The sequence below is a fragment of the Onychomys torridus genome, chromosome 1, assembly GCF_903995425.1.
Source record: "Onychomys torridus chromosome 1, mOncTor1.1, whole genome shotgun sequence".
Classification (NCBI taxonomy): Eukaryota; Metazoa; Chordata; class Mammalia; order Rodentia; family Cricetidae; genus Onychomys; species Onychomys torridus.
Window position 1 is genome coordinate 106,545,140 of NC_050443.1, and position 27,594 is coordinate 106,572,733.

Consider the following 27,594-nt stretch of genomic DNA (forward strand, 5'->3'; position numbering starts at 1 on the left):
CTCACTCACTTTCCCTCCTCCCACCCCCCAGTGAAGTGTAAAAATCAATGTGGGACAGTGTTTAGCTGTTCCATTCTATTAGCAGCTCTGCTCTGGAAGTAGGCAACTAATTAATGTTCAGTGATCAGATGATCAGGCCATTCTTTTAGTTTCGTCTGTCCCTCATGTTCCCCAGGTGTCTAGCCAGGGGTGCTGAATGTCCTGTTCTTTTCTTTGCTCCTCTCAGCTTGTTCTATGATTTGATGTGTCAGAGTTTCTTGCCTCCCTTGAGACTGAACTCTGGTCTCCTTAGTGCAGATGGTTGCTCTTCCTCGGGAAAGCAATGCATGATGCAGCCCCATGCATGTGACCCACCCATGGCTCCCAGCCCTCAAGAGGTTGCTTACTGTGCACACAGCTTATTTCTTCTTTGATGGCAGAGCCAGCAAGCTTGCCTCATCGCGCACTCTACTTCTCATCCATTTGTTCTGACATGAAACAGTTTTCCTTGAGTTCAGTGAATTCTGTAGGTATTGATAGTAACAGGTTGTTGTATATGTTGACAAGATGGCTGTCACCAAACCTGACCATCTGAATTTGATTCTTAGAGACCCACATGGTGGAAGGCAAGAGCTGACTTTCACAGCTTGTCCTCTGACCTCCACACACATGTTGTAACAGGAATGCACCCACATGTACAACACACACATAAATAAGTATAAAAAGAAAGAAAGATACCTTGGGCTATTGAGATGGTTCAGTGGGTGAAGGTGTTTGCCTCTATGCCTGACAACCGGAGTTAGATTCCTGGGACCTACATGGTGGAAGGTGAGAACTGGCTCCACACTGGTTGTCCTCGACCTCCACATGAGCACCATAACATGAATGTCCGCCTCCCCTACCACACTAAATAAAATGTAAGAAAGTTGAAAAATGACAACTCTGATGATCAAGTTCCACTTCCCAGATCTTCTGAGATGGGGGCCATGCCCCAGCTCTCCTACTCAGAAAGGACTGTGGCCCTAGGATGCTGGGTGTCCTGGTTTATCATGCTGCCTGACCTGGTGAAAGTGAGTCAGTCATGGTCTTCCTTTTTGAAACTGAAGAGACAGGTCTCATGATGTCAGAACCATGCTTCAAAGAAGAGTGCTCGTTCTGACCAAACATCTTTGTTTGCTCTACAAAATCCCTAAAGTCAGTAGCCATTTTTATCCCCTCCCCTTTCACACTAGTGGGTTTCCTGCCAGGATAGCCAGGTCTAATCACCTATACTAATTTTCTTTGTCAGACAGATGCTGGGCCTCAGCATTTTCTCCAGAATGCCTTTGCCTTTCTTGTAGTTTGCAGCATAGACAGGTTGAGAAATATTCAACTCTTTTGAAGTTCTGCTTTGCTTTTTTTTTTTTTTTGCTTAACAATTATGCCTTTGAGTCATATTTGTCTTCTTAAATTTTACCATAATCAGTCAGGTAGAGTTTAGCAATGACATTTGACTTAGAAATAGCTTCAGCTAAATACCCATTTAATTATTCTTCAGTTCTCCCTCTACAGAACAGTAGAGTGTGAACACGCTTCAGCCACGGTCTTTTCCCTCTTGGTAACAAAGCTGGCCTCCTCTCTCTTGTCCAGTAACACTTTCCTTATTTCCATCTAGGACTCCTTAGGATTGCCCTTCCCATATCTTCCCATGTGTTGATGCCTTGTTAGGGATACATAAACAACCCCTGAGAAGTCTAAGGCTTTCTCTTCAGGTTTTTGGTTTCTAAGCTGTCAGTGGAATCACTTTTAAAGGTTCATTCATGACAGAGTTGGCTTTTCCCAGCATGTATCTCCAAACTCCTGCTACAGCCATAACCCAGTCCTCCACAGTCACAAGAATTTGCTATACCAACCGTTGCTTCCCTGTCTACCATCTGTATGAGCTAGGACTCTCTGAAGAAACAAAGCAGGGGTGGGGAAATGAAGGGGGAGGAAAGGTTAATATGATGTGAACTGGATACATGCTTGAGGACCAGCAAAACCTGTGGGGTGGTTCCAGGCCAGGCACCAGTACCCTCAAACTGGAGGAACCAGTGCTGTAAGACCTGGTCCAGACCCCAAAGATCAAGAACCATTGTACCAATCTCTCAGGGCAGGAGATCACCCAGGGGGTGCACTAACCTTTCCTCTTTGTTCTGTTCTCTCCAGTCCTCAGCATACTGGGTAGTGCTTACAACTTAAATTAACCCATTTCTATTAATCTGTGTGCTACCCTGAGGTTCATTTACCTCATCTATGTACTTCCCATGTTTCTTCTTCCACATTAGTCAGGGCACTGATCTACTGCTTTCAATGTGAATCCCGTCTTGAGACAGCCATGTACACACACCCAGAATGTACCAGTGTAAGGAGTCTGTCCTGCCAGCTCCCAAATAATGACATGAAGATTTATTCATTATGAAAACTAGGCCTTAGCTTAGGCTTGTCTCACTAGCTCTTATAACTTAAATCAACCCATTTATATTAATCCATGTTTTGCATCATGGCTTTTTACCTTTCTTTCATCTTATACCCCGTTTCCTCTCTCTTTGGCTGGCGACTCTGCTTTTCTTCTTCCCAGAGTCCTTTCTGTCCCTGGAAGTCCTGACTAACCTCTTCCTGTGTAGCTATTGGCCATTCAGCCTTTTATTCCACCAATCATAGCAATACATCTTCACACAGTGTACAAATATTCCACAACATTACCAGCTATCATGATATCACTTAGTTGAATTGATGTATAAAATTAACTATCAAAGGACCACTTAATGGTACATCACAAAGGCAGGTAGACCTCTGTGAATTCAAGGCCAGCCTGGTCTACAAAGAGAGTTCCAGGACAGCTAGGACTACACAGAGAAACCCTGTCTCAGAAAAAAAAAAAAAAAAAAAAAAAAAAAAGCCAGGCGATGGTGACACACACCTTTAATCTTAGCATTTAGGAGGCAGAGGCAGGCAGGCAGATCATTGTGATTTGCCTGGTCTATAGAGCCAGGTCCAGGACAGCCAGGGCTACACAGAGAAACTAAAAATAAAATACCAAACCAAAACAAAACGAACAACAGAAAAGGTACATCACAGAATATTAAAATTAAAAACTGGGTGCTATTGTTAGTGGTGGTGGTTTGTTGCCTGAGTCACAGTTCCACATTGTTGCCCATAACAGCCTGAGGGTGGGGGGTTCTTTTCAGAGAGTTCTACTCACATGAGGTTGGGACTGTGTGTGTGTGTGTGTGTGTGTGTGTGTGTGTCTATGTCTATGGATGCTTGTGTGTATGGTGTATGGGTGTGTGTATAACTATGGATGCATGTGTGTATGGGTGTGTGTGTGTGTGACTGGATACATGCCTGTATGGTGTATAGGTGTGTATATAACTATGGATGCATGTGTACATGGTGTATGGGTGACTATGGATGCATGTGTGTATGGTGTATGGGTCTGTATGTGTATGTGTGAGACTATGGATACATGTGTGTATGGTGTATAGGTGTGTATATAACTATGGATGCATATGTACATGGTGTATGGGTGTATGTGTGACTATGGATGCAAGTGTGTATGGTGTATGGGTGTTTGTGTGTGACTATGGATACATGTGTGTATGGTGTGTGTGTGTGTGTGTGTGTGTGTGTGTGTGAGAGAGAGAGAGAGAGAGAGAGAGAGAGAGAGAGAGAGAGAGAGAGAGAGACATTACGGATGCATGTGTGTAGCACCAATTCTAATTGGTCTTAATTAAAAACCCGGAGTCAGATATAAGGGTGAAAATTGAAAGGTCAGAGAAGTAGAGCAGTAGCCACTAGAGAGGATTTTACCTTTACTGAGTCCTCAGACTGAAAGGAGCCAAGTTCCTGTCTCCACCTCACTTTATCACTTCCTCTCTCTGCCCAACCATACCACTTCCTGTTTCCTCTCCCCAAGTGCTGGGATTAAAGGTGTGTGCCACCACTGCCTGACTTCTAGTGGCTAGCTGCACACTCTGATCTCCAGGCAAGCTTTATTTGTTAGTGCACAAACAAAATATCACTGTGTGTGTGTGTGTGTGTGTGTGTGAGAGAGAGAGAGAGAGAGAGAGAGAGAGAGAGAGAGAGAGAGAGAGATTATGAATGCATGTGTGTATGGGGGCTTGTGCAAGTGTATGTATATGTGCCTATGGAGGTTGGGGATGGGTGTTAGATGTCTTCCTAGATTGGTCTACTTTCTTTACTGAGGTAAGATGTAGGTGGAGTTTTTCATAGGTACTATTGGTTGGCTCTGTCTCATCAGCCAGCTCCCAAATACAGAGACTTAATATTAATTATAAATGCTTGGCTGATAGCTTGGGCTTGTCTCCAGCCAGTTCTTACAATTTAAATTAACCCATTTCTATTAATCTATATGCTGCCCTGAGGCTCATTTACCTCATCTATGAACTTCCCAGGTTGCTTGCTTCTTCCACATCTGGCTTGCAACTCCTCAGACGCTGTCCTCTTTCTTCCTAGCATTCTCTCTGCCTTGAAAATCCTGCTTAGATATTGGCCAATCAGCTTTTTATTAACAATGAGTGCAACGTATTTTCACAATGTACAGAAGGATTATTCCATAGCATTCCCCCTCTTTTGTCTAAATAAAAAGGAAGGTTTTGACTTTAACATAGTAAAATTATATACAACAAAAATAGTTATCAAGTAAGAATTACAGTTACAATATGCAGTCCATTTGTATTTGGCAAATTTAGAGAAAATACTTTATTATCTATCTTTGTGAGTCTAAAATTTTATACCTAATTTATTTTCTACTATAACTAAGGAAAACTGTAAGTTTAATTATTTAGTCTTGAACTCCATCAAAGACTCCAAAAGGATGAAATGTTACCTAATGACAGGGACATCTAGCTTCTGTAATGTTGGGGCATTCAGCTCTGGCCTACAGGCCTGGTATAGTTGATAGACATTTTTGAGAAGCAGGGGATTTTGAAGGACTGTCTTACCTTGTCTTGGCAAAGTTTGGCCGTCACTTTTCTTTTGCATCCTGATGGTCCAGTTTGGACAGTTCCCTGTCAGCAATTGAGGCAAGGGCAGTTTTTTTGCCCAAATGACTAGCTTTTGCCATCAAGAAAGCAAACTCCATATGGAGGTTCTTCAGTGCCCATCATCTTCTCAGAAGTAAATAGATGTTTTAAATAGATGTTGTCAGGAGTGCATGTCTCACTGTCAAGAAAAGTCTTATGCTATTAAAACATTTTAAATGTCATATTCTATAGGTCTTTGAAATGTTTGAAGACTATCTATCTAAATATATCTGTTTAACCTTGAAAACATACCTAGTGTGACTATAAGTTTGACTATTATAGATGATTATTAATCTGTATTTTTTTAATTATACATTGCATTTTTAACTGAGCTGTGTAAACTCAATGCCCCAAACAAGAGCAGTATAGCAAAAATAACTTTAGATTTGTATTAATAAACCAAAATCCACACCAATGTAAAATATTTAAGACTAGTAGTCGCTGTTTTATTTTAAAAGTAGACTCAATAACCTACCTTATTCTGTTATTTCTATATCCCCCCTTTCCTTTTCAGAACAAGATCCCTGAATCTAATCTCCTTTGTTCAGTTTTTTTCTGACCATTACCAATAACAACTTGTAACCAACCCCCCTTAAATGATAATAAATATCCATAACCCATCTTTTGGGAAAGTGGGCATTGTCCTTTAGACTACTTTCTATTGGTTGTGGTCACTGGTATCTTTAAGAGAACCTTGAGAAAATTAAGATAATTATTAGTCTTGACTGGAGTAGTTTGTGGGGCTGGATCATCTCAGCCAGCATCCTTGAAGCTGTTCTGGGCGCAGAATTTGAGGAAGTTGTAACAGAGGCATTTTGAGATGCTGGATCACCTGGACCATCTGTTTTCATTGGTGTCTGGTCCTCTTGTTCTGAAAATACATAAACTTTTAAAGATAACATACAAGTATGGAATATATGGTGTGCACAAGTCAGTTAAAGATGATTTTCTGTTTTCTGTTTGAGCAGGTAAAATACACATTACATATTTTGTAGGTTTTTTTTTTTTAAGGTTTATTTCTTTATGTCTGTAGTCAGGATTTTCAGGGCTCTTCCTTAATCAAACCTGATCGTCTTTAACCTCATCTATGAATTTCCCATGTTGCTTATTCCATATCTGGCTCCTCGACTCCTCAGACTCTGCCTTCATTCTTCCCAGTGTTCTCTCGGCCAGTCGGCTTTTTTATTAACAATGAGCGCATCACATTTTCACAGTGGACAAGATTATTCCACAGCAGTAAGGTCTTTTATTGAACCTAGTTAGCTAGGCTAGCTAACCACTTTGCCCCAAGTCTTTGCCTCCCAATCTCTGGGATTACAGGAGAGCCACTATGCCAGCCTAGCTTTTTCAGAAGTACTTAATTCTGTGTTATGGTGTGTGGAACAGGTTTGGTGGCATGTGCCATGACCTGATGAGCCATCTTTCTGTGTGGGCTCATGCTTGTAGCACACACTACCCGCTCAGCCATCTCCCTAGCTTCTCTGCTGTGCAGCAGAAGCCAGTATGATGCAGGGTCAGAGTTAGTTAAGAAGAGGTTTGAAACAGATCTAAATGTAGGGTTATTAGAAAATAAAGGCACTTAAGGAGAGTCCATTACCCAGGAGTGTTTGATGTGTGCTTTTCAAAAGAATTAGGATTATGTGTCTGTGTGGTACACACGCATACTATTTTTCATGACTTCTGAAGTCATGTTTGGAGGGGTTGCTAAGGGTTATTTTCTTTTCAGTCTGATGTACTTTAGATGGGGTCACAGCTGATAAGGAAGTGTAGCTCAGGGCTAGAGAGCTGGCCTACCATGAACTATAGCTCCAGACCCTGAAGAACTCTTTACCATTTCTTTTAGTACAGAGACATACTAATGATATATATCTTAGTTTTTTTCTATTTTATAATGTCTTTCTTTTCTTAAATAGGGTGGTGTGGTGAAGGCAGGATAGTAAGACAGGGAAATTAATAGGACACAGGAGGGGGAAGGATGTCTGATCAAAGCCTCTGGCCCTCGGAGAAGCAAGAATCCCAGCGCACTTATCAGTTATCAGCATTGGCTGTGAAGGCTGCTGGCAGACACAAAATTGCTTTTATTTATTTTTTTCCTTTGTGGTGATTGTAGTGTATGTGTATGTACATGTCTGTGTCTCTCACACACAGTAATAATAGTAATACAAAAAGAGAATGTTAAAATAGCAATGAAGCATGCTTAAAGGCCTGAGCCTATATGACTTTCAAGCATGGTCTTTCTCCTTTCCTAGACATTTTCTGGGAACTTCACAAGGAAGCTGAACCTTTGTTTACAGTAGAAACATCCTAACTTCTGCGCATCCCTGTGGCCCAAGATTTACTCTTCCAGGTCCATTCCCTAGCAATACAGAGAAAAAAAGGGAAGTTCTCTAGTCAAAAGAAAAAGGATTGCTCCTGGAAGCATGGGGGTATAGGGAGGATTGACGGTCGGTGGGAAGGGAAATAAGTTGGTAAATATAAATGAATTTGGGTTTATATGGAGTTGAAATTTAATGAAGAATTAAAACACAACAATAACAGCAACATTAGAGATTTGGTTTTTCAAGACAGGGTTTCTCTGTGTAGCTTTGGAGCCTGTCCTGGAACTCGCTCTTTCCTGGCCTTGAACTCACAGAGATCTGCCTGCCTCTGCCTCCTGAGAGCTGGGATTAAAGGTGTGCACCACCACTGCCCAGCAACATTAGAGAATTTAACAAGGAAAAACAGAAGAGGAGGAGGAGGAAGAAGAAGAAGACAAAATACAAAAAGAATTTTCAAGGTTACTATTCCAAGATCCATTTGTTCTCTAGGAATTGGTAAAGACTCTAATTTACATTAGGTTTAATAGATTAAGGTTCATTTCCTACTGTGTAAGGACAAACAGTAATAAAAGATTATAAAAGCTGTTAGAGGAGGAAAATGGAATAGTAGTTAAAGACTTAATTCAAAAGAAGTCAGGAAAGTAAACGGCATACTTGGAGTGGCTGAGAAAAGTAGTAACAAATGATAGATGTAGTCTAGACATTGGAAGTGGCATTTCATAGAAAAACCAAAGATTTTTCACACTGGAAAACCAAAATCCATTTACATGCCACTTTTAAGATAAATCCCTTACATAGCATGGATTATGTGTACTGAGAGGCAGAAAGTAAAGAGTCCTGGAAAAGAAACTGCCAGGGTCAGACATGGTCCTTTGACCTTTGATCCTAATACTCGGGAGGCAGAGGTAGGCAGATCTTGAGTTCTGGGCTAGCCTGGTCTACATGGTGTTAGAGACAAATAATAATCCCAGCGTTACACAAAGGAACATGTGAAAAAGGAAAGGAGCATGGCAGGGCAGTTCTTTTTGGAAAAAGGATGCACCAGGCCTCCCCTTGGCCAAGATGGAGTCTGTCTTCCGTGCCTGACACAGGTGGTGTTCTTCGTCCCATTGATGGGAGCACAACTGCACAATTCGGCTTGGTTGTCCGGTCGGCACAGAGCAGAAGAGGAGAGTTCAGAAACAGGAGTCCTTGCCAAGCTAACAGCCTTTTGTAGAAGACGTTTCTCACAATAGTGAGTTTTAGGTAGGCCAGGACTGCATGCTGAGACCCTGTCTCAAAGGAGGGAAAAAGTATGAAAATTAACCTAATGAAAACTGATATCGCTGTGTTAATATCAAAGAAGGTTTAAGGCAAGAAGTACGGAGAGAAAACATTCAAAACCCATAGGATGTTCAAATCACCAGAAGATAATTAGAAGCTGTAGCTGGGTTGTGGGCTCCAGCTCAGTGGCAGACACTTGCCAAGCATGCACAAGGTTCTGGGTTTGCTCTTCAGCTCTGGGGGTTATGTGCATCCGATACAACCTTCAAGTCAGTTAATTCGTCACTTGGTTCACATTTCTCCCTTTAGATGTCAGTTTGAAGTGTCAGAGAAACATGTACATGTTCTTATTCTTAACTTCATAGAGAACAAAGAAAAGGTGGATAGATTTTAATCTTTTTTTTTTCTTTACCAGTACATTTCATCCTCTGAAATCCCTGATACAATGTAGAGACCTTTCTGTGGCTGTCTGGGGTACGGACTGCAGAAGCCCTTCACGCGTTTGAGACTTTGGGCTGCCTGTGGTGGCTCTCATGTTCAGTCTCAGCACTGGGGGGTGGAGGCAGGAGGATCAGGAAGAGTTCAAGGTCATTCTTCAAGGTGAATTCCAGGCCTGTGTGGGTTATGTGAAACCTTATCTCAGTAATGACAACATCAGCAATAATAATTTGAATCTTTGTATTCAAATTTTATAAAAGAATAGCTAATCTTTGGATTAGGGTGAGGTGACTTGTGTGTCTGGTCCTTATAACCACACCACTGTGTGAGTGTTATGGCAGTGTTGTGCTCTCCGTTTCTAGGAGTGGACCTAGGAGAGGTAACTCTGGCCTGAGGAATCTTGCCTCCAGCACTAGGCCATGTATATGTAAACAAAGGAGATCCAGCAGTATACCTTGTCTATTCATTTCCTCCATGAATGGTTTTCACCATTTCACATGGACGATCATATATAGGAGAGATAAATTGGAAACATCTAAAAAAGCAGCCAAGTAATGCCTATAAAATCAGTAATTGTTATTCTGCTTTTTAAGCCCTCAAACAAAATTAAAAGGACTCGTGCCAAGAAATGGTAATCACTTACTGCCTCTGCTCTTCTCACGGGAGAGAACTAACCGAGTGGAGTCAGAGTGGAGCCAAGGACTTTGCATAGACTAAGGGATGCTGTCAAAGTGTGTCAAGAGAGCTTTAGTTTTATCTGTAATGTTTAAATCTTCTTACAGTGGAAGAGGGGGTGTGTTTTGGAGCAGGAGGGACGGCTCAATAGTTAAAAGCACTAGTTGCTCTTGCAGAGGACCTGGGTTTATTTCCCAGAATGCACATGGTGGCTACAGTCCTTCCTAACTCCAGTTCTGGGACTCTTTTCCCTGTGTCCTACAGTGTAGTTATGGTTTCAGTTTCCAGAGGAGGGCTCACTGCTTGCGTTTGTGTTACATTCCCTCACATTTGGGCTGATGGAAGTGCTTCTGTTGTTCTAAGAATCAGAACTAGACTCAGACCTTTGTTGTTGTTGTTGTTGTTGTTGTTGTTGTTGTTGTTGTTTTGTCTTGAGACAGGGTTTCTTTGTAGCTTTGGAGCCTGTCTTGGAACTCGCTTTGTAGACCAGGCTGGCCTTGAACTCACAGAGATTCACCTGCCTCTGCCTCCCGAGTGCTGGGATTACAGGCGTGCGCCGCCACCACCCGGCCCTTAAGAATGTGCCTGAACCGCCATCCCCTCTTCTTTTCTGCCCCATTCCCCATGCCCATCGCCACCTCATTCCTACCCCCTCTTACCACTAACCAATCACATAAACTTCTGGCTTAGCTCTCTTGTTTTTGTATAAATGAATCTACGTATGTGTCTGAGCTCATCACATCTCCTTTTTTTGTTTTTTGTTTTGTTTTTTTTGGGCAGGTTTCTCTGTGTAGCCTTGGCTGTTCTGGAACTCAGGGGCTGGCCTGGACTGCACCTGCCTCTGCCTCCCAAGTGCTGGGATTAAAGGTGTGCACTACCACTGCCCAGTCTCACCTTCCTTCTTAAATGGAGGGTAGAGCAACAGAGGTTCAGTATCTTCTTTCTGGAGGGGGATGTTCCATCCCCAGTGATGCCTGCAGCAGCAGACAACAGCTGGCACTGTAGCAGCGTTAGGATGGTCTGCAGGGCTACTTGAGCAGTGCTGTGATACTACAACCGTCTGTCTGATAATCCAGCTGAGTATGAATGGGCAGGTAACATATACAGCCTGGATAATTTGGACAAAGGGGTGGTTCCGTGGTAAGACAGGGTGGAATGTCATGTGGTTTCATTACACTATTCAAAATGGCATGCAATTTATTTATTTTTAAGGTGCTAGAGATTGGGCCTGGGATTTTGTACTTGCTGGGCAAGTGCTCTACCACCAAGCTATAGTCCAGCCTCTTTCTACTTTATTTTAAAATGGCCGGAGCATTTGTAAGACCAAAATGGCTGCGTGGCTGGTGGCTCCGCCCACCTCAGCTTCCCAACATGTTGGTGGTACATTTATCACCAGCTCTGGGCTACCACCAGCTCTGAGAGATATCAGCTCTTAGAAACAGTGGGTCTATGCTTTTATCAAAGCAGAGTGTAGCCCAGAAACCTCTTTTTTTTTTTTACTAGCGAAGGCTAAATCCACCACGCAGTGTAATGTGCCGCTTGGAAATGCCTCATTCCCGCCATACTGCTGGTCAAGCATGTATGCCAGGAACCCGCCATAGTGTAGCTCAAATGTGCAGGCTGCCTCTAACTTGAGAGAGACAATTAGGAAGCTGTTTTTAGCTCTGTTTTAGAAACTTTTTTCTCAGGTTTTAGGTGGAAACTCTTGCCAACCCGTTGGGCGCCATTTGTAGATAAAGTTTTCTCTCCAGGTCCCACCAAGCCCTGCAGTCGGACAGCCCACTTATAAAATAAACACACAGATGCTTATATTATTTAAACTGTTTGGCCTAATGGCTCAGGCTTCTTGCTATACTTCTTCTATCTTAAATTAACCTATTTTTATTAATCTATACTTTGCCACATGGCTCGTGGCTTACTGGTACCTTACATCTCGCTTGTCATGGCAACAGCTGGCAGTGTCTCTCTGACTCAGCCTTCCACTTCCCAGAATTCTCTCTGCTTGTCCCGCCTATACTTCCTGCCTGGCCACTGGCCATTCAGCATTTTCTTTACACAGAGGGATATCCACAGCATCTCAGCCTCCTGAGCAACTGGAATTACAGACTATCATGCCCACCTTGATGACCTAGAATTGAAAACATCCTAATTGTTTATTTCTGAAAATTTCCATTTGGTGCTTTTAGACTAGAATTGACCACAAGTGACTAAAACTGTAGAAAGTAGACTCACTGGTGAAGAGGAACTGCTGCACTTTTATGTGCTTTGATTTAATAAAATATATCTTATATTATCACAATGGCAGTATGTATTTCTTAATGACTGGGATATGTTCCATAAGCAGTCATCATTGTAGGACTTCTTTGGGACATCATTAGGATACAAACCTCTGGATATAGATCAAATCACTTGACGTAGCCTCCTGATTCAGTCCAGAATCATGACAAATAGGACATAAGTATGACATAAGAGCCTAGGTCCTGTACAGAGCAGTGAGTGTGAGAAACAAAGGGAAATAATGGTAGGCCTGGTGATGCTGTTCAGTAAGAGTGTGTGCCTAGTGCACAGAGCCCTGGACTCAGGCCTCAGTACCAGCCCCCTCAAGCAAATACTCCACAGTAAACTGATGGCAAATGTAACACATTGTATATATTCAGATAAGTCCTGTCTACTGATAGCACAGTGAGTTTCTTTATACCAGCGTTCCTCATCACTACAAACATGATACAGATCAAATCAAAATGAATGACACATTGAGGTGTGCCATTATATCCCGAGGCGGTGGGAATTTCCCAGGTCCATTATAATTTTATGGAACCATGTCATTGGATGCACCTCATCGTGTGGCGCATGACTGCACAGCTACATTACATACATTAGTAACACACCCAAGCTTCTCACTTAATACATGCAAGAGTCATTTCTTACCCTGGACTACTTTGATGTTTTACAGGCATCACACATTATTTTTTCAGTTGGGCTGTGTCCGTTGGTACCCTACCAGCACACTTGTGATAGTTCTTGTTTCTCATAGCCTTGCCACAAGAGTTTGCCGGGCCGTTCACATTTCTCCGAGTGAGACTGGACGTCTTCTGTCTAAGGGACTTTTTGTGTCCTTTACATTTTGTTTCTGTCAGGTCATTCACTCCCAGGCGAGCAGACATCTATGAACACCATCCATTCATTAGATTTCTTTTTTCTTTCAGATCTTCCATGGTGGCTTATTTTAATTCGGCAGAAAGCATTGGTGGGCAAACTCCCAGGAGACCATGAGGTCTGTAAAGTTACCAAAATTGCTGTCTTGTCTCTTTCTGAAATGGAACCTCAGGAGCTTGAGCTGGAGGTAAGGTGGCATCAGGGACTGTCACAGAGACGCTAAGACTTGACAGCAGATATGAGGATCTGGTTCAGTAGGCTCTGGATGCATGTGTCTAGAACTGCATGTTTAAAATAATTGATGTAGTCTTCAAACCTTGCATTAGCACCAGACTCCTTCAGAACCCGTGAAATGTAGCATATAAGACAGAAGCAGAGCTGCTTTGGTCCAGGTGATGTTGAGGGAAAGATATCTTCAAATAACATGAAAATGAAGCTTCCATCACATGGCACAACTGGCTTTTGCATGTGCATGTGCATGTGTGTGCACATGGAGATGTTTGTGTGTGCACAGGTCAACATCACATATCTAGCACTTTTTTTTAATTTAGTTTTTTGTTTTGTTTTGTTTTTTGTTTGTTTGTTTGTTTTGTTTTGTTTTGGTAGCATGTAGAGGATTTACCTTTTTGGTAGGGTGTAGAGGATTAGAGATAGGGTCTCATTATGTAGCTCTGGCTATCCTAGAATTCCCTATGTAGACCAGGCTGGCCTTGAACTCACAGAGATCCTCCTGCCTCTGCTGGGAATAAAAGCGTGTGCCACCATGATCAGCTTGGCACTTGAGTTTTTGAGATAGTCTTTCACTGAATGTGGTGCTCACAGGTTGCCTAGACTTGTCTGGCCAACACATCTGCCTTCTCTACCTCCCAGTGGTGGTTACAGGCACACGCCTCCATGCCTGGCTTCCTACATAGGTGCTTAGGGTCCAGCATGGGCGCACACACACAGGTCCTCCAGCTTATGTGGCAGACACTTTACTCACCCAGCCATCTCCCCAGCATAACTGGCTATTTTTAGAATGATCAGGCTGTTTGAACTATAGTGCGTATTAGGGTCACCGAAGATTATGGTTCGTGTTAGGAATGGAATATATCTTATGACTTGTGCTAATTAGGGGAATGGGTAATGCTTCTCTATTGCGGTCCTAAAACACCATGACCAAGGCAACTTATAGAAGAAAGAGTTTATTTGGACCTGTGGTTCCCAAGGAAGAAGAGTCAGTCCATCATGACAGCAAGTGCAAATTTGGTTGGCTTGAGCAGAAGCCAAGGGCCCACCTCTAAAAACTGTGGCATGGAGTAGAGCATGAAATAGGAATGGAGTGGATTTGAAACATCAAGGCCTGCCCCTGTGATGTCCTCCAGCAAGGTCACATCTCCCAAACCTCCCCTGAACAGCGCCACTAACTGGGGACCAAGTGTTCAAATGTGAGCGCTTACGGGGCATTTTTGTTCAAACCGCTGCAGGAACTATAGAGAACGTATTTCCATACCTTGGGTGAATAGTTTAGAGGTCATTATTATGCCTTTCCCCTTTTACGGATGTATCACAGTAAAGGAACTTTCCAACTGTGAATAGCAGGAGAAGCAAGGATAGCTATCCTGATGATCATAAAATTTCTTCTAGTCTTTTAATATAGTCATTTAAATCTGCCATCTCCTCTTTCTGTTCTTGTAAACCCCATTAAAGGAGCTTCTAAAGCCAGAGTGGTGGTGTGGTCTGTGGAGGCAGACCTAGCCGTTCAAGATGTTCTCGGCTACACAGTGAGTTTGAGACCAGACTGGGCTCCACAAGACCCTGACTCAAAAATTGAATTTAAATAAGCTTTTAGGAGCTTTTTTTTTTCTTTTTCTTTTTTTTCCCCAGAGCTGAGGACCGAACACAGGGCCTTGCGCTTGCTAGGCAAGTGCTCTACTACTGACCTAAATCCCCAACCCCCTTGAAGCTTATTTTTTTGTATGATTATAAAGGAGAAGGAAAGAACTACCACTTAGGGATAATAACGGCTAGGAACTGGAGAGACAGCTATTAAAAGCACCTCCTGCTCTTTTAGAGGACCTGAGTTCAGGTCCCAGCGTCTATGTCAGATGGCTCACCTCTGCCTATAACTCCAGCTACAGAAAATCCAATGGGCTCTGTGACACCAGCACACACACACACACACACACACACACACACACACACACACACACATGTAATTAAGATACATCTTAAAAAAGAAATAACGCTGGATAATTGTGATGACAGCTGGCGCTTCAGTGTGTGTCTGCATCTGACTGCATTCTCAGTGGCCCTTTGAGGAGAAGCTTCATGTTTTGCACACTTTCCCCCTTAACTCCTTCTGTCTTTTCTGGGCATACATATCAAAACTACCTGTTAGGTGATGCTGGCTCATGTCTTCCCTGCAGCATCCTTTCGGATTTGAGGCCTGGTTAGTGCTCTGCATGACCCCCTGCTGTCATGCTTTCCAGTGGAGTCCTCCAGCTGTTTAGTGGGTCAGCTTCCTCAGATTTGCTGAAGCCCAGTTTGTCTTCTGTAATTGGAGCAGAAACAGTTTTCTTGGAGATTCTAATATTAGAATCTATAGTTTCTGCCTCAGTTGTGTTTTTTACCTGAGGTGGGTGTGTGGCTTGTTTGTCTCCAGTATATTTGTTGTGCATTTGCCAGATCTTTATTCCTTATTATTGTCAAATAGTATTTCATTGTATGAGTGTACTGGTTTGTCTAACTTACCATCAGTTGATGGACATTTGATCTGTTTTCATTTTTAAACTACTAGGAATAATGCTGCTGTGAACACTTTGTACCATACAAGGTTTCGGTATACATAGGTTTTTGTTCCCCTTGCGTGTAGAGTTCCTGGGTCATTTTGGTAATTCTGCTTAACTTCTTTAGGAATTGCCACACTGTTTTCCAATGTATAGTATCATTTAAAAAATATATATATATATTTATGTCTTTGTGTATGTATATATATGCATATGTATATGGCTATGGGTGGAACTTTAGGGCTCAAACAAATGAGAAGACATGCATTATGCATTTTGAAAACGTACCCTTAAAGCATCAAAGGCTTATGTTCCATGCCTGCTTGTCCTATGTGCTGTATCTCATTGCTGTAATAGAGAACAGCACCATTTTCCAGGCTTAGTTCCCATCAGAAGGCTGTTTAAAACTTCACCCCAGGATGGCTATAGATGACACGTTTGAAAGCTGAGCCATTTGTTTAAAACTCCACCCCAGGACGGCTATAGATGACACGTTTGAAAGCCATTTGTTTTCCTTGGCTTCAACAACATCAGTTTTAGTCTGGGTTGTAAAATATAAGTTGCAAGAAGAATAGAAAAAGTGAGGGAGTTTATGGTAGAAGGTAGTTTTTTTAAATGAAAATCGTAATAAGGGCCTATTATACACTTCAGAGGACTCCTAGACCTCTGGAAAAGGGAAAATGACACTCTGTCAATGCTATGTATTATGTAGGGTTGTGTCCAAACAAAATATTTTATGATTGGAAGGGTTCCTATGAAATAATTTTTCTTATCACTGTTTTCTGATAGGGCTGACTTTCAACCCTTTTGGAAAGATAGTGGTTTATACTTGTCTTTTCTAAAAGTAATTATATAGAAAATTCATTGGAATGATTTTTGATTAAGGTGGTTCAGTGAGTTTATGCCTTGTTACAGGGATCTGTAATTCTTAATTCTTATCTCAATTCTTTGAAGACATATTTTTTGTTTTGTTTTGTTTTTCGAGACAGTATTTTTCTGTGTAGTTTTGGTGCCTGGCCTGGAACTCACTCTGTGGACCAGGCTGGCCTCGAACTCACAGAGATCCTCCTGGCTCTGCCTCCCAAGTGCTGAGATTAAAGGCATGCGCCACCACCGCCAAGCAACATATTTGTTTTATAGTTCAGTTTTTGTTTGGTTTTGTACACACACTTGCATGTGATTTCAAAGGAGTATTTAAAAAAAAAAATGTATTAGCCAGGCATGGTGGCGCGCGCGCACACTCACACACACACACACACACACACACACACACACACACACACACACTTAATCTAAGCCCTTGAGAGGAGAGACAGGTGGACTTCTTTGAGTTCAAGTCCAGTTTAATCTATATAGCAAGTTCCAGGACAGCCAGGGCTACATAGTGAGTGAGTGAGTGAGTGAGTGAGTGAGTGAGTGAGTGAATGAGTGAATGAGTGAGTGAGTCAGCTAGCCTGTCTGTCACCCCAACCCCAGAATGCACACATGTGCACACAGTATATTAGTTGTTTGTCTATTGCTGTGATAAAATACCATAACCAAAAGCAAATTAGAAAAGGTCTTAAGTTGGCTATGGTTCCCAAAGACATTGTCTGTCATGTTAGGGAGGCTATGGTAACAGGTAGGTTAAACATCTCAGCAGGATCATGGAAGCTGACTGCTCATGTTTTCATCCTCACCCAGGAGAGTACAGAGGGAAGCAGAGGGAGGAGACAGTAGGAATGGGGCAAGGCTAGAAAACCTCAAAGCCCCCCCACTCCAGTGGCATACTTCATCCATTAATCTCCACCTCCCCGAAGCATCATAACCTTCCCAAACAGTGCCACCAGCTGGGGACGAAGTATTCAAATGCATGAGCTTGTAGAGGGTATTTCTCATCCAGACCACATCAGAAAGTTTATTCCATCTATTATCTATGCCCCAGCTAAATCTAAGCCATATCCTACAATACAAGACATTAATATTTCCTAATGAATCATGAGTATTTATGCTAAATACTCATAAATAAGTATTTATGCTAAATAGTAAATGATGACTGTCACATAGTCTCAGGACATAGTTTATAAATGCACTCTTTTAATTAAAATTTTTTTGTGTGTATGGTTGTTTTGCCTGCATGTATGCCTGCATTCCATAAGAGACTAAAAGAAGGTGTTGGATCCTCTGGGACTGGAGTTCCCAACAGCCATGTGGGTGCTGGGAATTGAACATGGGTCCTCTGGGAGTGCTCTTAAGTGCTGAACCATCTCTCCAGTGGCTGTTGACTGAATTTTTAATAAAGTTTAAAAATAAATGCTCGGTTCTCAGAATTCTTGGGTTTTTGATAAGGAGCTAAGGAATAGTGGTGGGCCCAAGTCAATGCTCAGATAAAAGCAGACGAAGGAAATAAAAACAAAGACAGTTGTCTTTAGTTACTGTTCTGTTGCCCTGTTGGTCAGCGTATAAAATAAAGCATTTAATTGACTCTCAGCCCTTCCTTTGTTGGAGCTGTCTGTCCCTGTTCTTGTCCCAACACATCCGTATTCATGTCCCCTCCTCTTAACTTGCCAGTTGGATTGCACCTTTTTTTAATAACCCCTAATTACTGCTCTTTAAATTTGACTAATCTCTGAACCCAAATCATGTTATTTGCTGATTTCATTATTGTGTGTAAAGACAGGAGGAGAGAGTTTTGAAAGGTCCAGCTTTTAAGAGTCCCTGTAGAGCCAACTCAGGACATTTTTTTCAACCAAAACACTCAGGTAATTAGCATAAATGAATATTTAACACAGATGTTTGTAATGACCTCAAGGCATAGCAGATGTGTATTTTGCAATGTTTTGCTCTTAGATGCCAGTTTTGAAAATATTAATAACCTCAACCAGAACATTGTATCCTTTGGACATGTTAGATAAGAGTAAACTGTGCTCTGAACCTGGGCTTGTTGCCTTTAAGTCCTCAGTATATCCTTACCTGTATCCTTGTGTTTTATTTGAAACCTAATTACTGAAACCATAGCTGTATTCTTCCTGCTTAGTCGCTTTGCTAACTCTTGGGGTCTACTTTTAACACCAATGTGTGAGCAGTAGCATTCCCTTCCAGACTCCTACTTGAACATCTAAAGCATATAATAATTAATAATGAGTCATCCTTTTTAAAAATTATTTAGCTCTGTAAGAAGCATCATTTTGGAATTAACAAGCCAGAGAAGATTATATCATCTCCTGATGACTCCAAGTTTCTACTGAAGACATTTACAAATATCAAATCCAACGTGTCTGCTCCCAACAAAAAAAAAGTAAGAGTTTGATTGACATGGACTTTGAATCCATCTTTGATTAGTCGTAAGTTGCGGGTAATTAAATTAATCTGGAAGCTTTTTTTTTGGTATCAGAAGACTGTTGTGTTTTTGAAGTTGTCCTTACTTGAAGTCTTGCATCCTGAGTGAGGTACTCAGAAAGACAGACATGGTACGTACTCACTCATAAGTGGATACTAGATGTGAAGCAAAGGATAACCAGACTGCAACTCACAACTCCAGGGAGGCTACCTAGTAAAGAGGACCCTAAGAAAGCCACAAGAATCACCCAGCAACAGAAATGGATGAGATCTACATGAGCAAACTGGACGTGAGGGGGGATAATGGAGGAGGGCAAGGTTTGGAGGAAAATGAGCTTATGGGAGTGGGAGGTCCCAGCTGGATCAGGAACAGAGTGGGAGAACAAGGAAAGAGATACCATGATAAATGAAAACCCCATGGGAATAGGAAGAAGCAAAGTGCTGGAGAGGTCCCCAGAAATCCCCAAAGATACCTCCACAATAGACTACTGGCAGTAGTCAAGAGAGTCCCTGAGCTGACCTGCTCTGGTGATCGGATGGCCAAACACCCTAACTGTCGTGCTAGAACTCTCATCCAGTGACTGGTGGAAGTGGATGCAGAGATCCATGGCCAAACCCCAGGTGGAGCTCCAGAAGTCCAATCAGCGAGAGAGAGGAGGGATTATATGAGCAAGAGATATCGAGACCATGATTGGAAAAAGCACAGGAACAAATAGTCAAACTAGCGGAAACACATGAACTGTGAACCAATAGCTGAGGAGCCCCCATGGAACGGGACCAGGCCCTCTGGATAAGTGAGACAGTTGATTAACTTGAACTGTTTAGGAGGCCCCCCAGTCAATGGGACCGGGACCCGTCTGTCCTTGGTGCATGAGCTGGCTTTTTGGGACCTAGGGCCTATGCTGAGACACTTTCCTCAGCCTTGGTGTAGGGAGGAGGGGACTGGACCTGCCTCAACTGAATCTACCAGGCTGGGCTGAATCCCAGGGGAGACCTTGCCTTGGAGGAGATGGGAATGGGGGGAGGTCTGTAGGGGGGGGAAGGCTGGGGAGTGGGAGGAGGGAGGACAGGGGAATCCGTGGCTGATATGTGAAATTAAATTAATTATAAAATAAAAATATTTATTAAAAAAAGAAAGGACAGAGATAAACATTAAAACAACAACAACAACTGTACATGTGACTCCTGTACTGACAGATTGACTTCTTACAGGTTAAGGAAAGTAAAGAGAAGGAGAAGTTGGAGAGGCGATTACTTGAGGAGTTGCTGAAGATGTTCATGGACTCAGAGTCCTTCTATTATAGCTTGACCTATGACCTGACCAACTCCGTGCAGAGACAGAGCACTGGAGAGAGGGATGGCCGTCCCCTCTGGCAGAAGGTACAGCTCACAGTGCAGGACAGTATTGCTCCGGGAACACTGTCTGTTTGCCTTTTATAGGAAACTGAAGGAATGACTCCTGAACTGAATCTTTCCCTCCACTTTTTCTAGGTTGACGACCGGTTTTTTTGGAATAAGTACATGATCCAAGATCTCACGGAGATTGGTGTGAGTAGATGCTTCTGAGACCCCCTGTTAGTTGCTGTTGTTAAGCAAATATTCCTTACATTAAGGTGAACTTTGAGATCTTATTAGGATGTTTCCCCCGCTCTGAAGAGAATTATTTACCTAAGGACAATGAAGGCATCTCTCTGAGGCACTCTACAGTTCCACCACTTCTGCAGACAGCCTGTTTCTTCTGCAGTTGGTTAGCTGAGTGTGATGTCACACACCTATAATCCCAGCACTTGGGAGGCTAAGGCAAGAGATTTGTCCCAAGTTTGAGGTCCTCTGGGTTCTATAAGTATGTTCAACTGCATACGAGGCTATGTGGCAAGAGCCCATCTCCAGAAAAAGAGGGTATGAGAGTAGTAGCCCATGGACCAATAATGTCCACAGAGTTCCTGTAAAGATGAGCGTGTTTGCTTTTACACCCATTGGAAATGCAGAAGCCCACTTTTCTGTAATGGTACCACACTCTGCTTTGTCTTCTGGTATGGATTAGATGGATCTTTAAGGCCTGACCAGTACTGCAAGGGATTCTTGTAAGAGATATTTAGAAGAAACTACAGGAATGGGGAGATGATTGCATGGAGTTCTCTCTGGACTGTTTACATTTTTTTACATATTTTTATTGGTGTGCGTGCGTGCGCATGTGCACGCGCGCACACACACACACACACACGCACGCGCACACACACACACACACACACAAACACACACACACACACATGCCCTAACATATCATATGTGTAGAAGTCAGAGAAGAGCTGTTTGGAGTTGGGCCTCTCTCTTCACTGTGGGGTCCTGGAATTGAACTCAGGTCGTTGGATTCGTGCGGCAGTGTTTTCCCCTCGGAGCCATCTTGCCTGTTCTTTCACTGTGATCAGGATGTCTGGGATGGGCAGATTAAGGGAGGAGGGGTTGGTTCTGGCTGATGATTTCAGAGAATTCAGTACATCATCATGTCAGGACAGCATCTTGTCATGAGCCAGGATGTAGGGAGAGAGGACTACTGACATTCATTTCCCCCTTCATACTGTCTGGGCCTCACAGCGTGGGATGATTGCCTCCCACACTCAAGGTGCTCATTTCCTCTGCAGTTAATTCTTTCTGGAAGCATCTAGAGATGCAGCCAGAGGCATGACTCATCTCCTAGGTGATTCAGCCCAGTGAAGTTGACTGAACATTAACCATCAGAGCCTGTCACATATATTGGAGAATTACGCCCGAGGGCTACTGTAAGCTATGGGTTTCCGACGCTGAGCACTAGACAAAGTAATGGAATGTGGTCATCTGTTATTTTTTTCTTAATCTTTTGGTTATTTTCTTTCTTCTCATTTCCTCTTTGCTGGTGATTCATAACAGTTACTGACATTTTATCCAGTGGCATCTTCAGACAGATCCCTAGTATGTCTCTACTGAGACTGAATTCAGCTCAGGTTGTTCTTAGCTCTCTGATACTGGTCATACTGTGACCCTCAAAATTAAGTGACGGGTGACAAATAAGGGTGTTTATAATGAGTATTATTTGTCTTTATGCTGCAATGTGGAATTCTGTGTTTAGAGAGCTTCTGTTGGGCACTTTCACATTATTATTTAAAGCTGGTGACTTAGGGTAAAGATGACATTTGACAACTTGTATTTCTGTGTTCCTGTCAAGAATCTTGGATTTATTGCTAGAACAAAAGTACAAGCAGTGAGGAGTAGTGGTAAGTGATGAATACAGGTCAACACAGGCAGCTCTTTCCTCATTGTTCCCAACCCTAACCTTCTGAAGACCCAATAGGGAGAACCAAGAACGAAATGAAGCTATGAAGTGGGTGGGACCCGAAGAACACTGTGAAGGCAGGGGGGTAGACTTGAAACTGATGCTGAAAAATGGGTATGATGGGCATGTCTGTAATCCCAGCACTCTGGAAGCTGAGACAGGAGGATTGTGAGTTCCAGGCCAACTTGGGCTACACAGGGAGACTCTATCTCAAAACAAACAATATTTTGAGTATTTGTTTTGTTTTATTATTATTTTGGAATTGTATATTTGTGTGTGTGCACGAATGCACATTTATGTGTGTACCTGTGGAGGTCAGAAGACAACCACAGATGTCATTTCTCAGGCACCTGGTTTATTTAGAGACAAGGTTTCTCACTGGCCTAGAGTGCACCAAGTAGGCTAGACTCGCTGACCACTGAGCCCCAGGGAGCCACCTCTCCACCTTCCCAGCGCTAGGATTCCAAGCCTGTGCCCCATGCCTGGCTTTACCTTAACTAGAAGCTCTGTGCTGACTAGGCTTCTCCGTCTTATTCTGGTATTTCTGAGACAGGGGTTTCATGGCTTCAAACTTAATATGTAGCCGATCATGTTTCCACCACCTCCCAGTCCTCGGTTTAAAGTCTGAATGTGTTTGGTTTGAAAGACACAGGAGAAGGGAGCTCTGACTTTGAGCCGCGCTCTCCTACTGACATTACAGGGCATCGGAAATGAGACATTTATGGAAATATTTTTTATTGTTCATTTACTGTTTGAATTGTAGGCTGGTGAAGCAAGTGATTGTCTAAAGCTGGGGCTGAGGCAGAGCTCAGCTGCAGAGTTTCATGGTATGCACGAGGCTCTGGGTTTGATTCCCAGCACCACACATGATGAGGACGGAACAGCCTGGTAGTAGGTACCTACCGTCCCAGTGCCTGGGAGGCTGGGGCAAAGGGAACCACCTAAGGTTCTCAGCCTGACTGAGCTGTAGAGTGGAGCTCTGTCTCCAAAGCCAAAGGTGTAGGGGGTCTGGAGAGATGGCTCAGTGGTTAAAGGCTGCGTGCTCTTGAAGACGATCTGGCTTTGGTTCCTAGCACCTGCAAGATGGCTCACCATCCCCTGTAGCTGCAGTTTCAGGGGGTCTGACACCTTCTTTTTGGCCTTTGCAGGTACTGTGTGTACCTAGTGTACATATAGACAAGCAGGCACATATGCATAAAAATAAACAAGTAGTTTTTAAATTGTTCTTTTTAAAGAGTAAACTGTGTTTTGTAATGAAATGATCAGGATTGATTTCGTTTTGTTATAGGCTAATGCAATTGAGAATTGAAAATCAACTTGAAAGCTTTGCTCTCCTCTACCAAGAGGAGTACTTAGAAGAGCTACATTTGTTAGCTCCTCTGTGGCAGGCACTGTGCTTTATTTTACATGTACTGTTCAGTAGTCACACCAGCCGTATGAGGCAGTAGTAGTCCCATTTCACAGAGGAGGACATTGAGGCCTAGTGAGGTGAGTGAGCTTCTGTCACTGGTTTGTGGGTGGTGGAGCTTGAATTTGTATGGAGCAGTCTGGTACCTGTGCGGTGTTCCCTGCCAGTCAGCTCTTAGGAAACTCGTTGTAAAGAAAAGGGAAGGCCCTTCCGCTCTCACCCTCCCCTTTGTTCAGTGAGTAGAAAATGGCGCTGAGAAAGGGCTCATGTTTGTAGCAGGCTGACGGCAGTCTGTGCTGACTGTTCCTTGGGTTTAAGCAAGTAGTGGTGCTGTGCAGAATATAAACAACATGGCATTCATTTTCCTTCTAGACTCCGGATGTGGACTTTTGGATCATCCCCATTATCCAGGGCTTTGTGCAGATTGAAGAACTGGTGGTTAATTACGACGAGTCATCTGATGAGGAGAAGGGCAGCCCAGAGACCCCCCTTCAGGAGTCCACCTGTGTAGATGACATTCACCCGCGCTTTCTAGTGGCTCTCATATCTCGCAGAAGTAGGCATAGAGCTGGTGAGTGGGGGGCTGGGAGAGCATGCAAATCCAGTGCAAGCGAGATGTGTGGAAACGCAAATGACAATCATGGACTTGAAAGCACAGTGAGCTGCAAACTCCAGTACTGCGATGCAGTTAGAGACTGATTTCCACAGGAGAGGAGCAGGAAGAGCTAGCAAATCAGACAGAACAGCAGCGTGCATACTGAAGATAAGAAAGTCACGTGGACGTGTCTGAGTGCAGGGTTCCAGCCTGGGTCCCAGTGATAAAGCCTTCCAGAGCTAACCCCTTGGGGGAAACCATTGTCTTTGAGTCAGGGGGTTCAACTTAGCAGTGATGGGGACAGCTGTGATCTTGGATATGCTGTTGTTTACCTGTCTCTTCTGTGTAGGCTGCCAAGGCTCTCCTGTAGACGTTCAATTAGGAAGCATAATGTAGTCAGACTGAGTGCAGGGCTCTTTTGTTTTGAGAGTTTTGCTATATAGCCCAGGCTTGCCTCGAACTTGCAAATTCTCTTGCCTCGGCCTCCAGAGCACTGGAATATCACATGTATGCATGCCACAGCTTGACACTCAGCCAAGCTAAGCCTGTTTTTGTAACTGTTGCTGCTTTCTGTTTAATTTTCCTTCAGGAATGCGTTATAAACGAAGAGGAGTGGATAAAAATGGAAATGTGGCAAATTATGTGGAGACTGAGCAGTTAATTCACGTTCATAATCACACCCTGTCCTTTATTCAAACTCGAGGCTCTGTGCCTGTCTTTTGGAGCCAGGTTGGGTATCGCTATAATCCAAGACCTCGGCTAGACAAAAGTAAGCACATCAATCATTTGGTTTGCAAATGAAGATTTCTGTGAGAATTTTTAAAAGAAAAATCATGTTCCAGAAAGGTGTCAATTTGTTCCATTTCCAAGCAGTAATTCTCAGGGCTGGGATGGCTGAGGTCTGGTTTCCCGACCAGCCTGCTGGAGGCCCTGTTCAATCCCCTGCAACAACAGCAGCAAGAGCCACGGCTCTCACTGTGGCGGTGTGTCCTCACAGGTGTGTCGGGGTGAGGCAGGACTGAGTCCTTCCTGGATGTTGGGGTTCCCCAGCTATGCAGGAGAGCTCCTCACTTCACAGCTTGGGAACTGCTGCTGCTGCTTTGAAGCTTATCTTCCAGAACAGTTAACTTCGGGAAAGGATGACTGAAGCCAGGGTCTGCAGAAGCAGGGGGTGTGCTAACGAAAGGGTAGTGCACAGGAAGTCAGTGAGAGAGATGCCTTTAAGATGGCTCTTCTGAAAGCTTTTAAACAATTTTTTGGAAACATTTAAAATTTAATTTCTTGGAATATTTTAACTTTAGGACCAAATATCATTTTTATTTTATTTTATTATGTCACATGAAACCTTTTCTGAAAGGTAGGGTGTGCACAAGTGCATGTATGTACCTGTACATGTGTGTTTATAATTTCACAGATGGCACTTTCTGATATATTTTAGCTCAGTCTAAGTGGAAAGAAAGAAATTTTGTTTAAAATGATGGTTAGATAGTCTTCCATTTAAACTGTTAATAAATTATTAAAAAAGTAAGTATAAAGATGGAGTGTCACAACCCCGGAAGGAGAAATAGATCTCATATTGCTTCTCTGCAGGTGAGAAGGAGACGGTGGACTATTTCTGTGCCCATTTCGAAGAACAACTGAAAATTTACAAAAAACAGGTGGGCTTTGATATGTGTAGTAAGAAATTTTTCCTTATATGTAAAATTACATGAACAAAACCAAGCTACTATTCATAATTAAACAGTCATATTTAGCATGAAGGTTAAGCACACTAAGCTAAGAATACTCTCAATATCCCTAGGAATGACTGTGGAGCCAGTTCCCTTAGGATGTTTGTAGAGGGTAGATTAGATGCTGTCATTCATTGAGACTAAGAAAGGCTTCTCAGGAATACTCCCATCTATTAGGAATGACCGATCTGACTGTGTAATGACGTGCGAGTCATTTTTCAAGGCCAGCCTGGTCAACATAGAGAATTCCAGGCCAGCTAGCCTGGCAATATAGTGATACCCTGTCTCAAAGGCAGAATACTGAAAGGAGAGAAAAATCCTGAGTTCCTGATTTATGGATGGAAAGGCTCTGTGGTGAATGACTTCAGTTCTTCCCAGTTAGTATTTAGATTTCCAATGTTTCAACCATAGTCTCAGGGGATAGGAAGAAAGAAATTAAAAAAGAACAAACTATTATTATTTAATAATCATATTAAAATTTAGAAAGTTTTAAAATAGTTAAAGGCAGGTATTTGCTTTTAAAAATGGAAATGCAAATATTGTTAGCAGCAGCATAAGTTGGTACAGGCATTTTGGATGTTACTATCAATTAAAATAAAACATGCTAATGTGTAACTGTACTTTTTTTTGATACCCACTATCCATTTAGCATATAGAAAATAATTTTGAGTCTGGAGAGATGGCTCAGTGATTAAGAGCACTGGCTGATCTTCCAGAGGACCCAGGTTCAATTACAAGCACCCACATAGCAGCTCATAACTATAACTCCAGTTCCAGGAGATCTGACACCCTCACACAGACATGCAGGCATATAAGATAAAAATAAATAAATCATTTAAAAAATAATTTTGAGAAAGGTTCTGGACTGTAATGGGAAAGGTCAGAGGATAGCATAGTGTGTCTCTGACTTTGAGTCATAAGCAGGATTTCCAAAAGCCGTTACGTTCTCTTGTGGTGTTTTAAATCTATGACTGTCTATCACATTTTATTAGTCATTTATAAAGGGGCAGTGCTCATCTAGGAATAGTTATTTTGGGGTTGGAGAGCTATCTCAGTGATTAAGAGTGTGTATTGATCTGTAGAGGACCTGAATTTGGATCCCAGCACCCACATCAGGTGGCTCACAACCCTGTTACTCCAGCTCCAAGAGGGATATGACGCCTCCTTGTCCTCACATGCACAGACCCCACACAAACATACACAAATACACATCATTTAGAAAAAAATAAAGAAGTGTGGTAGCACACGCCTTTATTCCCAGCACTCAGGAGCCAGAGGAAAGAGGATCTCAGTGAGTTTGAGGCCAACCTGGTCTACATAGTGAGTTCCAGGACTAAATAGGGAAACCTTGTCTCAATAAACAAAACAAAACAAAAAAGAAATACTTACTATAAAAATAAAAGTATTGACTAGGAGATGGCTCCATGGGTAAGTACACAATGCACAGGTATGACATGGACCTGGGTGTGGTCCCCAGAGCTCCTGTGCAGCCAGGCACAATGCCATGTGCCTGTAATCTCTGTAGTACCCATGTAATAACGAATAGATACATGTAGGCAAAACACTCACA

The 27,594-nt window shown here is 42.7% G+C and overlaps 1 protein-coding gene across 2 annotated transcripts in view; it reads left to right on the forward strand.

Moving 5' to 3' along the window:
• Inpp5f (inositol polyphosphate-5-phosphatase F) overlaps window positions 1-27,594 on the forward strand; it is a 95,549-nt gene that overhangs the window by 44,264 nt on the left and 23,691 nt on the right. Inside the window, exons 3-9 of one of the 2 annotated variants that reach the window (XM_036194738.1) lie at window positions 12,946-13,082; window positions 18,812-18,940; window positions 20,194-20,361; window positions 20,473-20,529; window positions 24,072-24,270; window positions 24,884-25,063; window positions 25,885-25,952. In XM_036194738.1, the coding sequence (XP_036050631.1) occupies window positions 12,946-13,082; window positions 18,812-18,940; window positions 20,194-20,361; window positions 20,473-20,529; window positions 24,072-24,270; window positions 24,884-25,063; window positions 25,885-25,952 (938 nt within the window). Of the gene's footprint in view, window positions 1-12,945; window positions 13,083-18,348; window positions 18,405-18,811; window positions 18,941-20,193; window positions 20,362-20,472; window positions 20,530-24,071; window positions 24,271-24,883; window positions 25,064-25,884; window positions 25,953-27,594 lie in introns of those variants that run through there. The other variant, XM_036194749.1, reaches the window with a different exon arrangement.